This window comes from Narcine bancroftii, chromosome 14, assembly GCF_036971445.1.
Source record: "Narcine bancroftii isolate sNarBan1 chromosome 14, sNarBan1.hap1, whole genome shotgun sequence".
Lineage (NCBI taxonomy): Eukaryota > Metazoa > Chordata > Chondrichthyes > Torpediniformes > Narcinidae > Narcine > Narcine bancroftii.
Genome location: NC_091482.1, coordinates 13,644,370 through 13,661,915, shown reverse-complemented (window position 1 = coordinate 13,661,915; position 17,546 = coordinate 13,644,370). Strand labels below are relative to the sequence as shown.

The 17,546-nt window shown below is 40.0% G+C and overlaps 2 protein-coding genes across 5 annotated transcripts in view; one reads left to right on the top strand and one right to left on the bottom strand.

Moving 5' to 3' along the window:
* The window catches only part of LOC138749241 (EF-hand calcium-binding domain-containing protein 5-like), a 128,939-nt gene extending 125,537 nt beyond the window's left edge, over positions 1-3,402 (bottom strand). The window contains exon 1 of the mRNA XM_069910364.1: positions 2,605-3,402. The gene's annotated coding sequence lies outside the window, so the exon portion shown is untranslated. The remainder of the gene's footprint in view (positions 1-2,604) is intronic.
* The window catches only part of ssh2a (slingshot protein phosphatase 2a), a 107,256-nt gene continuing 92,812 nt past the window's right edge, over positions 3,103-17,546 (top strand). The window contains exon 1 of one of the 4 annotated variants that reach the window (XM_069910369.1): positions 3,103-3,336. In XM_069910369.1, coding sequence (XP_069766470.1) covers positions 3,274-3,336 — 63 coding nt within the window. In that variant the 5' untranslated portion in view covers positions 3,103-3,273. Of the gene's footprint in view, positions 3,337-11,251; positions 11,388-17,546 lie in introns of those variants that run through there. The other 3 variants (XM_069910371.1, XM_069910372.1, XM_069910370.1) reach the window with 3 other exon arrangements.

Genomic DNA, 17,546 nt, shown 5'->3' with positions numbered 1-17,546 from the left:
TTTAGCCATCTGTGGGAAAGAATAGTAATAGGCTAAGGCCTCTGAGCCTACACCCTGGTCTTTGGAGCAGAAGTGATCCCACTTCTTGCATGCTCAAGACAAGGACTCCCTACAGTAGCCACTGCAAATCACTAGAGAAGTAGCAGCAATATTGTCTTTGCAAAATCCTCCAATTCCAACAGGATCTGTATACTATTCAATCCTTCAGCATCAAGACTCAGGTTGTCCTCGACCTGCTCCTTTCTGATACCAGAAACAGCCATTCAAATCTGAGCTTTCTCATGGGAAGACATTTTGTGAAGACAGAAGCCCCTTTCACACTGGCACCTTATCCTAGTGATTAACGGACAATATTCCAGTTAAAACTTCAAGAATGCTCTCACTTTGAGAAATTCCAACATCCCCTTTGACTTTACAGGCAAACAAAAGTAAACAAATTTTGTGTATTTGTGTAGGACTATAAAAGTAATCTAGACTCACATAAATCCCTGACCCATGACTATATGAAATAGCATTGAATATTCCTGTCATATATAAAAAAAAAACAAATATGAGAGTGAATACAATCAGCAAATGAAGGGCACACCAAACAATCCAAGCTCCATTTGGTCCAACTTTGGCAAGTCTTTGGATCCCACTTCAGAGCTCACCAAATTGGAGTGGAAATAAGTAATCTTCTCATGCACATTGAAGAACTGCCCAAGAATAGGATAGATCCTGCTTCTATTTCTCATGATTTTATGTTCCACCACCTGCTGTCCTTGCCCTTCTTGAAGTGGAAATTGGAGAACTGAACACTGGTATTAAAGTGTATTTAGAGGAAACTTGGCATTTTGTGATATCCTCATCTAAATATTTCTTAATTTTTGATTTTTGTCATTTTAAAAATACTTTAGAATTATTTATCACTAAAGAAAAACTAAGAAAGTAACATATTTTACAGACCCTTTCCATTGCGGGACAGCCAATGCATTATTTTTGAATTGCAGTCACTGTTGTACTGATGCATATACAAGTACAGGAAGTTCTCAGCCAAATTCCTCTCTCAACTAATAGCACCAAAAACAATTTAAGTTGTCAGTCATCTTATTTGTTCATTCTGGACTGATGCTAACATTCTCCACTTGGTTTGCTACATAATAACAAAAGCACTTAAGTAATTTATTGATTGGTTAAGTGCTTGGTGACATCCTGAGAACGTGGGAAGTTGCCATATTACAGAAATTTTTTGATTTTTTTGAAAATGATTTGCAATCACTCCCGGCTCTCAGGTCTGTAAACTTTAATTGTTTAGAAAATGGGGGACTGCATGTACCAATACCTATTTATGCCTTGCAATTTATAATTCCTTTGCTCATAATTCCTTCCTAGATTATACTTTTTGCCATCTCAACAACTTACAGTCTGCTTTAAGTAACATTTAAAACAATAAACAAAGTTCCACTACCAGAACCTTTACAAAACAAGAAACTTAATTAAGCCTTTCAAGATTAAATCTTTCATCAAGATTGTGAAGAAAGGTTAATATAGCCTGAATATAGATGAAATGGAGGGAGGAATGAGACAGGGGTCAAGGGTAGATTGGTGAACCAGGGTTGGGGGGTGGGGGGGGAGGGTCACTGAACTAGGAGGGATGGTGAAGGATGATGTTCTAATGAAAGTTGAGGATTCTTTGTTCTGTTTGGTTGGGGGTGGGTTGTTGGGAATGAGTGGAAATCCAAGAAATGGAGGAATGTCAGAGAAGGTTCAATCAACCACAGTAGAAGGGAAGCTGTGTTCCCTGAAAAGGAGGACATTTGAGATGTAACTTCATTAGTTACTACTGAATTTAGATAGATTTCTGTCTAGACAGCTTTTGTTTTGTCAATTTTTACTGAATTATGTGTTTTTATAATATATTGGCATAATCAATTTAGATACTGGTTATCTAATTCCATTTAATAATATTTTATTTGCCCAAGTGTTTACTTTTGTGTGCGAGCTCTTGGAGATTATTTGACCTCAGATTTGAACCTTAAAACAGTATTCGTTTCTCTCAAAGATATGAAATAAACAAGAGAAACAGCAGCTGATCTTTCTTTTATCTGGGCCCAGGGATGCAATACCCATTTCTTGATGAGATCCATCTGAAATGTTGGTACATTGGAGACAGGGCAGACTGGGTGATTGCTTTGTTGAGCACCTCGGCTCTGTCCGCCGCAATAGTGTGGACCTCCCAGTGGCCACCCCTTTCAAATCTCTGTCCCGTTCCCTTGCTGACATGTCACCACCCGCAAATTGGAGGGAACAGCACCTCGTCTTCCATCATGGCACCCTCTGACCGGATGGTGTTCACATCGACCTCTCTGGTTTCTGTTACAAACCTCCCCTATATTCTTCCCCCTGTCTCCTTTTCCCCCAGCTGTCTGTCTCTCTTACCCTTTCCTTGCCTCCTTTCACAGAGCCAAAATCAATGCTCACCTTCCCTTTTATCATATCCAATTAACACGTTTTGTCTGCTGGACTGGACTCCTCCCCTCCCAGTCTTTATCCAGACGCATGCCTGCATTTTGCTGATACCTTGAAGGAGGGCTCAGGCCTGAAACTTCGGTAATGTATCTTTACCTCCTATGGATGCTGCAATACTGGCTGTTCCTCTAGCATTTCGGTGTTTTAATGTGTATCTATGGACGCTGCTTTGTTCCTCCAGAATTGTAGTGTTTTTACTGTTTTTTTTGTGTTTGCAGCTTTTGGATTTTCACAGCATGAAGTTCCATTAATTGCAATGTGGAAGAGGTTCAGAATTGACATGCACATATGAAAAACGCCCGGTAAGCATTTTCTTTGTGCTGAGCTCCAAATAGCAAATGAGGATTTTTTGAGCCTTTTTTCCAAAATATCTTGCAAAGGCATTGTCACAAATCGCCAAAACCGTTCTCCCTCTCTCTCTGCATTTGGTTCGTTTTCAGTATTTGTTCGATTCCTCTGTTCATTTCACCAGCGATTTTGGGGGGTGTCGGATTTCTGGTCATGGTTTAGAGTCCTGGCCAGGAAAGAGTTAAGGTTTGTTGACAAGCACGGAGGGGTGGGGGAGAGAGGAGGGAGTCGCGCGTGCGCAGTCGCGCCGCCAGTCCGAGAAACGCCAGTGTTTCGTTTGACGGAGAGTCCGACACATCGGCGTGCGGGGCGTCGTTTGCATCCACTGCAGTTCATCGGGCGGCAGGCGTTTCAAGCATCAACGTTCTCGGTGCCCTCGTTCCAAGAATGCGATTTGCCGTGTTGGGAGCTCCATAAATGGCTTTAGTCACGGTCCAGCGGTCCCCGACACCGAGCACCACCTCCAGCCCTTGTGTTTCGGTGAGTTCCGCCGACCCAGCAGGGCGCCCGCCGGCCCAGTGCGCGTGCGCGGTGAGCCCTCTCTCCCTCTCTCTCTCTCACTCTCTCTCCCCCCCCCCCCCCCCCGCCAGCTCTGGAGGATCGTTACGTCGCTGCGTCGCGCGCACTTGGCTTTTCAAACATCATTTGCAAACCGCCCCCTCCATCTCGCGCGCTCACCCGCGGCCGCCTTTCCCCCCGCCCGCGCGGCCGCGCGCCGCCGGCCGGCAGGTTGGCGGTTGAGGGCGATCCGACCGTTTCCGCCCTCACCCGGCCTTCCTGGGTCCCGCTGCAAGGCCGGCTCTTGAGTCCAATCCACGTGGGCAGGGGGTTTGACCGCCCCTTCATGTTTGCATCCCCACACACCATGTTGCAGGGCCTCTCGGATAGGAGGAAGTCCAATTAAAAGAAAATGGCGACACAAGATGTGTTAGTCGAGGTGTTGCTATTGATAACACCATTTGGCACCGCTGTGTTGGTGGTGGTGGTGACTAGTTTTCTTTCATGGCTCCACTATACTTTGGGCCTGGTGTGTCCTCCTCATCTTCTTCCCCATTCAAATCCCCTGGGGGCAGAATTCTGTTTGAATTTGATTGTTATTTATTGATTTCATCACCTGGAAGAGGTTTTTCTTTTAAAATCAGCCTATGTGATGAATATTCACTGCAAATCACAGTGTTGGCAAATATATTGATGGTGGTAACCACAAAGACTAGGCTGAGGGAACTTGTCGGCTTCAATGGACAGAAGACCCTTCCTTGCTGGCTGGTACGGGAAGGGAGAGGCGGCTCGACCTTTATGGCCCGAGACCACGGGGGAAGAGTCGCCAAAACTGTTCTCCCTCTTTTTTGCATTTGGTTGGGCCAGCTCCGTATATACAGTATACACCAGAGCTGTGGTTCCCAACATTTTTCTTTCCACTCACAAGTATTCACTTTCAAGTATTCCCTATGCCGTCGGTGCCCGGTGATTAGTAAGGGATTGCTGAAGGCGGGATGTGGGTGGAAAGAAAAAGGTTGAAAACCACTGTTTTAATCGTACCTCATTGACTCGTTATGTGCACAGGTTCATAGCTCCAAAGGAAATGGGCCAATGACAATTTGTCTTGAGCAAAATATTTCAGTAACAATTGAGTCCAGAGCAGTGATTCTCAACCTTCCCTTTCCCGCTCACATCCCACCTTAAGCAATCCCTTACGAATCGCAAAGCACCGCTAGCATTGGGATGACTTAAAGTGGGATGTGAGTGGAAAAAGGTTGGGAACCACTGCAATAGAGGAAACCTATCACCACATTGATAATATATAGAAAAAAGAAAAATACTGAAAGATACTGCTAAAGCTAGATTCCCCCCTTAACCTAAACTAGCCCCAATAACTAAAATTTAAATATAAAATCTTCTTTGGCTTGGCTTCGCGGACGAAGATTTATGGAGGGGGTAAAAGTCCACGTCAGCCGCAGGCTCGTTTGTGGCTGACAAGTCTGATGCGGGACAGGCAGACACGGTTGCAGTGGCTGCAGGGGAAAATTGGTTGGTTGGGGTTGAGTGTTGGGTTTTTCCTCCTTTGCCTTTTGTCAGTGAGGTGGGCTCTGCGGTCTTCTTCAAAGGAGGTTGCTGCCCGCCAAACTGTGAGGCACCAAGATGCACGGTTTGAGGCGATATCAGCCCACTGGCGGTGGTCAATGTGGCAGGCACCAAGAGATTTCTTTAGGCAGTCCTTGTACCTTTTCTTTGGTGCACCTCTGTCATGGTGGCCAGTGGAGAGCTCACCATATAACACGATCTTGGGAAGGCGATGGTCCTCCATTCTGGAGACGTGACCCACCCAGCGCAGCTGGATCTTCAGCAGCGTGGACTCGATGCTGTCGACCTCTGCCATCTCGAGTACTTTGACGTTAGGGATGAAAGCGCTCCAATGGATGTTGAGGATGGAGCGGAGACAACGCTGGTGGAAGCGTTCTAGGAGCCGTAGGTGATGCCGGTAGAGGATTCTTGATTCGGAGCCGAACAGGAGTGTGGGTATGACAACGGCTCTGTATACGCTTATCTTTGTGAGGTTTTTCAGTTGGTTTTTTTTCCAGACTCTTGTGTAGTCTTCCAAAGGCGCTATTTGCCTTGGCGAGTCTGTTGTCTATCTCGTTGTCGATCCTTGCATCTGATGAAATGGTGCACCCAAGATAGGTAAACTGGTTGACTGTTTTGAGTTTTGTGTGCCCGATGGAGATGTGGGGGGGCTGGTAGTCATGGTGGGGAGCTGGCTGATGGAGGACCTCAGTTTTCTTCAGGCTGACTTCCAGGCCAAACATTTTGGCAGTTTCCGCAAAGCAGGACATCAAGCGCTGAAGAGCTGGCTCTGAATGGGCAACTAAAGCGGCACCGTCTGCAAAGAGTAGTTCACGGACAAGTTTCTCTTGTGTCTTATATTAATTTGGATTGCTTCAGATGACACTCAAGGATCCCAAAAAGAACATTTTTCCAAAAACTATTACTCATTTAGGGAAAGCTTCACTGGTTTGAAAAATTCAAGACAAAAAAAAATTATTTTAATCTCATTATTCTAACATCCAAATTTGTAAAAATATAGAATATTTACCCCTTAAATTATGTAATTTTTTTTCTAAAGGAATACAACTTTGAATCTATATGCCATCTTTCTAATGTTAATGAAACATCTGATTTCTGTGTAACATTTCCTTGCTATTACTGAAACTAACAACAAATTCCAATTGAAAATCTGACAGATAGTTGAGCAGTGAAGAGGTTTTCTTTATTGTGGTTTAGCTGTAGATAAATTGTAATAAACAAGAACATCGAGAGGCATTTCAAACTGTTCTGTTTCTCCTTCCTGTTTCTAATTTAGTAATTGACCAACATTGCTTTTGGAGAAGTCTGCTGTGAGGGACAACTGGTGGGGGTGGGTGGGTGGTTGGTTGGGGGGGTGGGTGAGCTCTTGCAATATTCAGTGATGAAATTCAATTCTAGAAAAGTCTATTCTTGCAATAAGTAATCTCAGTTGAGTTTGACATGAGTTACGGAGGAATAAAACATTTACTGATCCCATTTTCTATTCAACGGCGATCTGAAATGTTTTCAAGTATACCTTTCTAATGTTCTGGAACTAATTGAATACTGTCCTTGCTGTTGCAATTTGTGGGTGGCTGGAAGGAGCCTTGAATGGAGCATAGCCTATTGCCAATGTAGTATATGTAAAATTTGTGGTATTATCTCCTTGTGCCTATTACTGAAGGATAGGGGTGTGATCATTTTGATGGTGCCAACACTTTCAGATCTTAACTCAAGCATGTATAGTATAGTCTGATTTGGTGTTGTAATTTGGTCACACCATGAATGGTGTGCATTTGGAAAGGAGTCATTCTAATTTAAGTGATTGAGCAACTGGGGGAGAATATTCATGTTTTCTTTTCAGATAAATCTTTTTCATGGCTATGAAAAGTTTAAAAGTATGGGGCAAATGCATGCAAATGAGACCAGCTCAGCAAGGCACTTTAAGGGGCCTTTATGTTGCAAGCTTAAATTAAGTCAGTGGACCTAGTTAAAATACTCATTTTGGTTCAATACATTCTTTAGCTATTTTTAAAACATTTTTGTTATTCTTGCTGGATTCCTTTGTGAATATTTTTGTATATGGAGCAATAGGGTAGGTTTGGTAGGGGAAAACTTTTGAAATACAGGAGCTCGTCATGAAAAATTACACTTTATTGGTTAATAATGGCAGAGCATTATATGGTCATTTGATTGTATTTGTACATTAGAAGTGGAGGGTCAATGAAAGATATGAATTTTGAAAAATAATTGGCAGTATGATTGAATCATATATCCTAGTAGTGTCCGATATTTCTATTCCTGTTTTATTGTGGGGCCATGGAGGAATTGCTGCTAGATGGTGCCTTTGTACTCAGAATTGCATCACCCAATGTTCTTTGTGAGATGAATTGCCTGACTGCCAGCATTCACTATAAATCGGGTCATGTAATTGGGACAAGGATTGGAAATGTTCTTTAAGGACCATTAATCACTACAATGTAGATTAGAATGTGTCTTTTTATGAGTTGTGGAGGTTCTGGATGAATGGATGGGAATATAGAGAAAATAATTTCATTTGAGACTGATTATAGGCACAATTAAACCAATCTAATACAGTTTGAAACAGATTTGTTTATTTGGTGACCAAGGAAAGCCCAGTGTGGAAACTAACAAACTTTGTTTTGAATGTGCAATAAGTTGTTTTATTTCCTATCAGTAAACGTAATAAATTAATTTGCTCATTTTACTTACCAAAAATAAAACAATTTCAGATATAGGTGGGTAATTGTATCATGTAGTTTCTCTTTTGAGGTTTAGTAGGAGAAAAGAGTTTTAGGAGCCTGAAATGAAAAATTGTAATTTATTGGTTAGTAATGGAGCATTTAAATTACATTTCATTAGAAATGAAGGGTCAGGGAAAGATATGAATTTTGAAAAATAATTGACAGTATGATTGAATCAGATATCCCAGTAGTGCGAAAAAATTGATATATTACCAGATAAAACCATTATCACTACTATTGAAGAAATCTTGATATTTTTTTATAAGGTTCATCTTTAACTTGGCTTGCAGGAAGTTAAGTATTCTAAAACCTACTGAGATTAATTAAATATTTCCCTTTAAAACTACAGAAGGAAGTGAATACAGCTTAGAACATTTATTAATATTGCACTCTCTGGGAAAGGTAGCCAGTGTACTGAAAGAACCATCACACCTCAAACATGCTCTCTTTTTCCAAGTCCCATTGGAAAGAAGACTTAAGAGTGTGAAAACACATACCAGCAAACCATGCTGGAGAAACTCAGATAAAGATATTTCTTTGCTATATGAAATGCACTGTTTGATCAGCTGAGCTTCTCCAGCACTGTGGCTTCATCCATAGTGTCTGGAGACTTTGTGTTTTACTTCCAACTGACCGAGGACAGTTTTGTTCCTACAGCCAACAGGCAAAATAAACCCCTAGCCGTGTCCTCATACTGCCTTGACCTGATCTTCCTTTTCAGAATAATCCTATGCTCTGTAAATTGTCGTCTATACATGACTTGTATGAAATATTAGAGATAACCTGTAGGTCTGCACATAGAAATACTCTTCTCACTGTGCTAGGTTCAAATAAACTTAAAATTTAAGGGTCATCCATGCAAACTAGTCTCAATGTTTTACTGATTTTTTTTATTGTTGAGTCCAAGGAGATGCAATCATTGGAATAAAAGCACTAATATCCCTGGAGTCCATCAAAATATTTTGACTTTTACCTAGTTACAAATAAAAGCTTCAAACATGGATGTGTAGTTGGAGAATTTTAACCTTGATAATCTTGTAATATGGATCCATGAATGACAAGTTTCCAAGTATCCTCAGTGTTCATGAAACAATATTTATTTATTTGTACATATGAATACTTGTTCTGCATGTGTGTTGTTTCCCTGCATATCTCTAGGATGGATCATTGCCTGTCCAAGATTGTGCTATATGGCAAACTCTCCATTGGCCACCATGACAGAGGGGCTCTGAAAAAGAAATCCCTTGGTGCCTGTCGTATTGACCATCGCCAGTGGTCTGCTGTTGCCTGATCTCGCGGCCTGGCTGCACACCGTTCACCTGTCTGTGTCCTTTGAGAACATGAGCAGGGCTGGCCTTGAGGACAAAAGGAGATGGAGGAAGAACTGTGATGCAGCAGCACCAAACCCAGAACAGAATTTCCCTTGCAGCCGTTGCGTTTGTCCTGCATTGTCCATCATCCACCAGCGAAGCTGCAGCAGACGCAGACAGCCCCCTTCCTAAATCTTCATTTGCGAAATCATGACTTGTGTGTGCAGTTAGCTGCCAATAAAATTGGCAGTGAATTCCAGTTATTATCTGGTTGAAAGCAGGAGCTTGCTTCTACAGGGAAAAATATTTTTCTACATTGTTTGCAGAGCTCCACTCAGCTGCTGTTTAATGATACTATCTATAATTTACAAATGATCTGCCACAGTATGTGCACAAAATTGATGATGACAGTACATCATTTTTAGTTTTTCAGTATTTCTTTATCTGCAAATAGTTTGTGAATAGAGAAAATAAAACTTGGTTTACAAAAATAAATATATTTTGTATATTTAGGAAGGATATAGAATATTGTCAAACTTTGGCTTGCATGTGATGCAATCACAGAACTTGTATTTCTAGATTTCTCAAATTCATATTTGCGATCTACCTTTTTGAACCTTGGTAAAGTACACAAGACTTCTGGAAATAGTTGAAGGAACTGCAATTAGAATTTCAGAACAATTACATTCCAATAGAAATAAATTTTAGAAAGCTTTGGGGCACTGACCTTGAGTGCATTGGCCTTGGAGGTGGCCTAGATTTATGAGATTGACAGATACATTCAAAGAGTTAAAGTATGAGGTAGTAACCTGGAAGGAAGGTAAAGAGGTGGTTTGATCAAAGTATTCAAAATATATTTCAAAACTGATGTGAAATTATTTTTGATAGTTAAGAGGTGGGGATGGGCTGAACAATTTTAGCCAGGACACCTCTGCACATAGTTTTAAATTTGGATTATTTCAAAATGCTAAGTCAGCTTTTGTATCCAATTGAATAAATGAGATGAGGGGAGGGTAGTTGTTGGGAGATAGGTGAGTGGACTTGGGTCTTATTTCTGTTAATAGTGGAAAAGCTGAAGGGGAAACTCACATGGGCAACTGAGATCAGGGGTGGAATTTTCTACTTGTGGTGTCATGTTGGTGCTGAAAAGATTTCAGATTTTGGAGCTTTTTGGATAAAGGGTTCTCAATCTGTATTTCACAAAATTGCTTTCTGCATGCCATAAGACAGAGAGTTAACATTCATGTCATCCAGCACCTCTTACAGTAAGCGAGAAAGAGCAAAAGAATCCATTTAGAGTAACCCATGAGATACAACCTCGTTGTGTGTGGATTTCCCCTCCAGTACTCCTGCAACCGCTGCAGCTGCACAGACTCCTGTTCGATTCATCGGCAACTCAGGCTCCAGAACCAAAGCTCCAACACAATTAGGAAGTCTTCACCACCCAATGCCCTTCTTTCCCTCAGCACCATTGCGAATCTTGACTTCAATACCTGGTTCTCACGAGGAAGTTTCCCTCAGCCCATGTGGGTCTCCTGACCTCGTTGCTCGTGGCCTTTGTGGGTCCCTCAGCAGTCAAGATTCTCGCTGGTTTGCTCACATAGTCACTCTCCCTGTTTGGTCATCTCTGCTTCTCATCAGGGAGTATTATGCCTGTTTCTGGTGCCCTGCGAGTCTGCAAACCCTCATGGCCACTGCCAAGCACAGGAGCCGCCATGTTAGGCAAAGAACTCCATGGTTATTTACCAACAGTGTTGGCTCCTTTAAGAGGCTGTTTGAAGCCTGTACAGAGCTGCTGGGTTTAGTACTGTGGGGGTTGACCCCTTTGAGGCAGCGCTGTCACCCCTGGTGTTCATCAGTGGCAGTGCTGCCATTCCAACAGCTCCACTAGCACTACTATTTTGAAATGATGATCTCAGGAATAGCTCAGTTCAAAAAGTTGGCATTGAGTAATGAGGGTCTAGGAGGGGAACAGTTGGAAATAGTCACTCTTGGTAAGGAGGCATATCTTTGAAATAAATTTTATTTGGAGGAGCAATCTTGCAATCTAGATTATATATTAAAATTTCTATAACCCATTAATTCTTGACTTGGAGACTATTAGTTCTGAGCTAAAGTTGACGAAGTAATTGATTGAAAGGCCAATTGTTTGATTGGCCATTGGCATTTAAAGAGGTAACCCCTGGCAACTGGTAAGATGTTTTCCCTTGTTCAAAGATTACAAAGAGCCATTATGACAAGAGGGCTCTAACAGATTCACATCACTATCAGAGTAAAACAAATGGATCCTGTCTTCAAAAACTATTTCAGCCCCATTTGTTCACTCTCGACTTGATACTTGACGTTAATCTTCAAATTCCTTTTGCAATTGCAAAATAAGATGAGGGCTAACAAAGTAATTAATGCATTTGATAATCTACAAAACAATTGAAAACCTTAATCTCACATTTAAGGTGTTTGGGTCTTTATTCCCTCACATGTCAGAGGGTGTGCAGTGACCTTGTAGAAGTTTATAACATCACGAGGACAGGCAGTTCTCAAACTCGAACAAAGGGAAGAGATTTAACAGAGATCTGAGCAGCAACTTTTTTTCATTGAGATGGAATTCATATCTGTCAGAGGAAACCCAGCACTGTGATGGTCAAAAGGTATTTGGACAGATCTCTGGCTAGGAAAGGCATGGAACGATGTAGATCACTGTAAGCAAGTGGAACTCGCCCAGAAATGCAAGGATGACTTGGGTCAAGTGGGGATCTTCTGTGCTGTATGACTATGACCTGTAAAATTATTTTTCCTTCTTGACAATTCTAAAATAATGAGATTCTTCTTTTGGCTTAATTGAACATTTTCCATTTGAAAATTCTGTTCACGCTGCCTTACAAGAAATAGTTCTGCAAAGTTGATGAAGGGTGTGTCATTTTCTTTCACTGAAAAGCTCAAACTTACTGAATTGTTTGAGATTAGAACTGGGAAATGAGATTTAAGAAATAAATAAATTTATTCATGATTTTACTGAGAGATTTTGGGAATCTTTAACAATATTTGCGTAGATTGGAAAGTAGTGGTATAGAATGAGAAAATTTCATCTCGTGGGTTTCAACCAAAATATTTTTTCAAGAGTAATTTTGTGATAGTAATTTGAGATGTAAATTTGTTGAAATTTCCTTCCACTAAAATAGTATATAACTAGCTCTCCTTCCAAAACCTGTGACAAAATTTATCTTCCTTTTCAATGGAAAAAAAGTGCAGATTCTTGAAGTCTAAAATAAAAATAGATAATGCTCAAAATTAAAATTCCAGTCAATTTTTTTTGTTCCAATGTCAGCAAATACTGTACATGGTAATCCAGAACATTTATACAAGGAAAGGTTTCTCTTGTTGCACTGATCAAAGTAATCATAAAACAATGGCTACTCTTTGGTCAGTTGATTTCCAAAGTGTAATGGTGACAATTTTATGCCTTGCTTTATTGGTTAGAAGTAGTGTCCATTGGATGAGATGATTCAAATTGGTTATGAAAACTGATCTAATCAACACTCTGGTGTAGTAAGAAGGGAATACCAGTGGCTGCTGAATGATTTGCTTAGTCAATATTTTTGTTAAATGGAAGGGAGTAAATTTGGGCTTTCAAAATGGTTTCCTATACAATTGTTGGAGGCAAGAAAAACAAGAATAAAGACCAGGAATTGGCCATCAGGCTTGTTGATCCACTTATCTGGCTCATGGCTGATTTTTTTCCTCTCACACCATTTTCCATATTCCTTCATTCTCTTAATTTTTGCCTGTTCACCAATTGTTAATCCATGCAGTACATATCCACGTCAGACCTCTAACGTCGTTAACTGAGTATCTGTGTGGAAACTTGTGCCTTCTGAAAAGGTAAATATACAGCATTCACTGTTTACTTATTTATTCCATAGGCCACCTTCTCAAGGAATTCTTAACAGCCAAACAGGATTTCTTTTTCATAATTTCATGCTGACTCGGTCCCTGTTATTCTTTTAAGGGTGTTTTAAATTAATAATTTTAGTATTTTACCTACTACTAATGTTGGACTAACCAGTCGTACATTTTTTTCTTAAGTAATTGGGTCATATTTGCTAAACTTCAATCCATAGGAATCTTCCGTAATCAATAGAATTTTGAAAGATGATATTAAATGCTTCACTGTCTCTATTGCCAAATGTTGATTTAGTATTCTACATTTGATGCTTGCAGTATTATCATCAATACACTTGGCAGAACATGCAAGTTGAGTGACCACTACAATCCCTTCTGATTGAACTTCCAGTTCCCCTTTAGGTCTTCCTCTCGTTCCTTTGATCTCTGAGATTCAACAAAACTTAGAAATATAACCAATGGAATGTTTAAAAATGTAACTTTGACACTTGTGGATTTAAAAGATGGTGTTCTTTGAACTTGGAATAGTAATTTGAACCACTTTTAATTTGGTATGTTGCATCTAGCTTTCCCTCTACACTGGGAGACCAAATGCAAACTGCAGATCAATCTACAAGAGTAATCCTGATTTTAATTAACCCTCTTATTTTCTCTCCCTTTTTTTTGATCTTCCAGATTGAGGTGCATGAGTCAGTTTTGCCTTTAGAATGTTGTATGACTGGAAGATGAATGAACAAAGGGTATACAGAAAAATACAAACTGCCAATGGAATGGTGGGGCATGGAGGGAAGAAGAGAAAGAGTTTTGAATAGGCTTTTAAATTGAGAATATCAATTCTGCCGCTGTCCAACTCGTGACTGGCTACAGCCCATTTCAGTAAGAGATCCAATCTTGCAAGAGATTAGCCTGATAAAATCAGCTTGCAGTTCCTGCAGGAGATCTCTGTGGTTGCACAAGTTTGCAGTGAGGATGTGAGTGCATTTTATTCACTGTTCTCAGCAGTCGGATTGGTCCCTGAACAGCATAGTCAAATGTAGCCTCCAGCTACAAGCTCTTCCAGGAGCTTGTCCTGTATTTCTGGCCTCTGCTCATTCTTCCAGTCTTATTACAGTTTGAGGAGAATGCCAACTCCTGCATGTTCCATACAGCATTGAACAGGCCCTTTGCCCCAACCTGTCTATTCTGACCAAGTTTTAATTCTGGGCTTGTCTCATTTGCTTGCATTTGGTCCTTCTAACCCCTTCCTATCTGTATCTATCCAAATGCCTTTTGAACATTGTAATTATACCCAATAGCTTCCTCTGGCATCTTCTCTGAGTGGAAAAGGTTGCTCCTCAGGTACCTCTTTAATCTCTTCCCTCTTATATCAAATCTCACTCCATAGCTATAGAATTTTGTAACCTGGGAAATAGACTGAACATTCACTTTATCCATGCCCTTCATGATTCTATAAACCTCTAATAAGGTCACCCTTCAGCCTCCTATATGCTAGAGAATGAAATCACAGCGATCCAATCTCTCCCTTTAATTCAAGCCCTCCACTCCTGGAAACATCCTGGTGAATTTCCTCTAATTTTAATTTAGACATTCGGCATGGCAATAGGCCATTTCGGCCAATGAGTCCGTGCTGCCCAATTTACACCCAATTAACCCACAACCCCTGTACTTTTTGAATAGTGGGAGGAAATCAGAACCCCCCGGGGGAAAACCTTCACAGACACGGAAAATGCACAAACTCCTTATGGCATGGGTTTTCGAATCCCAGACCACATCATTGGTGCTGAAAGGGCATTGCACTAACCACTACACTAACCATACTGCTACACCAACTGTGCTGCCCTTCCAATTTATTGACACCCTTCTATTAGCTGGGTGACCAAAACTGCACACAGTACTCCAAGCGTTCTCTCATCAATGCTTTGCGCAGCTGTATCATGGTCCCTCCTTTTTTTCTTCACATACTGTTCACTGACGGCAGATGTGCTAAATGCCTTTTTCACCTGAATTGCCACTATCTACCTATAATCCCTTGGTCTCTGTTCTACAACACTCTCTGGATCCTTGCCATTTACTGTGCAAGTCCTACCATGGTATGAGATAGGAGTTAATAAGTTGCACCAATCATGGTGAATACTCCCCTTCAGTGGCTCCCCTGAAGATGCAGGAGTTGGTCACCAACAGTAGTCCTGGACAAGGCAGAAATTGGAGCAGAGTCCTAGGATACAAGAAGCTAAATTATTGAAAACTAATACAGTGTGTGAAGTGCCAAGAACAGATTTGCTGTGTAGTATAAGTGGTTCTCAAGAAGACATTTTTTTACAGGAAAGAATTGCACACATTAAGAATGTTTGTCTAACCATTCAATTTAATTGTGAGAAAAAAATTATATGGTGTTCTGTTTTGTGTGCTAACTTCATTAATCCTAAATATTTAGAACTAGATTTGCAAAATCAGGTAATAAAATATTATGTTGAAAATAGTTTAATTTTTTAAAGCAGTATTTTTACAAGCTAGTGATTACTTTGCATAGGGTGAAGTAAGTGTAATTTGCAACACTTTTATAAATGATGGTAAGTGAGAGTTCTGGTGAATGGATTGGTGCAGTTAGCTTCATTATTCTGTTTAGGATGCTAATGTGGTTATCAGGGACAACAGCATCACAATTAGATGTAATGATTCCCCGGTTTCAGTTAGCTTCAGAATTAATTGTCATTCAATTTTATACAAGTAAGAGTCTTTTGAAATGACAGAAAGCATCTGACACCTGTGTACCCAAAACTCTATGAAGCTAATATTAGGAAAATAGAGGAAAAAATTGTATTAAATAATTCCATTGTTCCAGTGATCTGAAGGAACTAGTTTGCCATTTATGTACAAACCTTTTAATTAAATTTGTACAGTTCTGCTATAACTTGTCTTTTTTTATGTTTCAATTAACTTGATTGAATGCAAATCCATTGGAGTCGTGAACGTAATTTTTTTCTAAGCTGCCTGGTCTGTAAAGTAATTTTTTTATGTAAAAGCTTGCAGACATGACAGACCAGCTGGTGCCTAATATCCAAGAGGAGCCAAAGTGGCAAACAATTCCTTCGGGGTGTTTGTCAGAAAAGCATTATTATGTTGAAGGTGAATTGAGGAAGAAGGTGGTTGACTTGGGGGGCACTTTTATATATAAAAAAAAATCTATCATGAACAGAAACATTGTAAAATTGTGAATTTACTGAAGTGTCACATTTGTCTGTTCTATTTCCCTTTCTACCACAAGAGTTAATTAATATTCAGCAGTACATTTTTGGAAAAATGTGCTTTTATGTGAACACAAAGAAATCTTTGGAAACTACAAATTAATTCAATTGTATTAAAATATCTAATTATCATTCCATTGTTGCAATTTTGATTAAACATTTGACTTCATCCTGTTACCTTTAAATATTTCAAATAGCATTATAGATTGGCAATATTTTAATGCAGCTTTTCTGTTAGGAAAGCATCAGTGCCTCATTTTATTAAATAGAAGATGCATTTATTACTTGAGAACAATTGATACTTGATTTATTGCAGACTGAAATTATGATTTTAAAATCAAAATTGCTGTATGCTAGAGTGCCAGAGTAAATATCGGTATAGGTATACCCCGCTTCAGGGACAGTGTCATGGGAGGACATTCGCGGGCAGTGTCCCCGAATGGGAATGGCACACGAATGGCAGTTTATGCTGCCTTCCCCTCCCATAGTTACCCTAATGCCCCCTCAATTAGATTTGTTCTGACACTGACTCTGCCCTGCTTTACGAACTCACTTTATGCAACTTTGCTTTTACGAAGAAACCTGTATTCATTATCAGAAAGAAATTTGAATGAGTTTTTGCTTTTACCAAAACAGCTTTCAATAGTAGAGAATGGGTCTTCGCTTTATGAAATTTCGGATTGCGAAAGGTTTCATAGGAATGCTCTACCTTTTGTAAAGTGGGGTATACCTGAATACAGTTGCATTACAATCTGCTGAATGGAAAAAAATATTGCATTAGATAGTGTAATATTAACTCATTTGGCACCATTGTTTTTAATTATTAATCCACAATTCTGATGCTAATAGGCAAATCAAAATATTTCAGTAATTAACCCAATCAACCCAACTAATCCCTCCCTTCTTTTCTGTCCTCAAGGAGAAGGACATTGGAAGTAGTGATTATGTAGATTTGGAAAGACCAAGGCTGATCAGGAATAGTTAGCATAGCTTAGTGCCTGCTGTTATGAGTTCAGAGGACCCCAAAATCCAGCAACAAAAGATTTTCACCAAGATAAATGGTTACTTAAACAAAAATTGCTTTTAATTATCTTTAAACATGAAAACAGGATCACATTTTAACTTGTCTCTATTAACTTAACAAATCTAACTTAGCCCCCTTCTAATTAAAAGCACACGTGTATATAATGTGTATGCAAGTTCAGAAAAGTTCTTTGATTCACAGTCCAATCTCACCTCTCATTCCTCCAAGTTCACTGGTTGCAGGCATTTCTTATACTATGCACAGAATTGAACATTTATGAAGTTCACCAGCCTTTGGCGCTTGAAAGGTGAATGGTTACCGCTCAGGAAGGTTCTTGTCAGTTTTCAGAGAAAGATTTGTTCTTCCTGGACACAAACTGATCCCT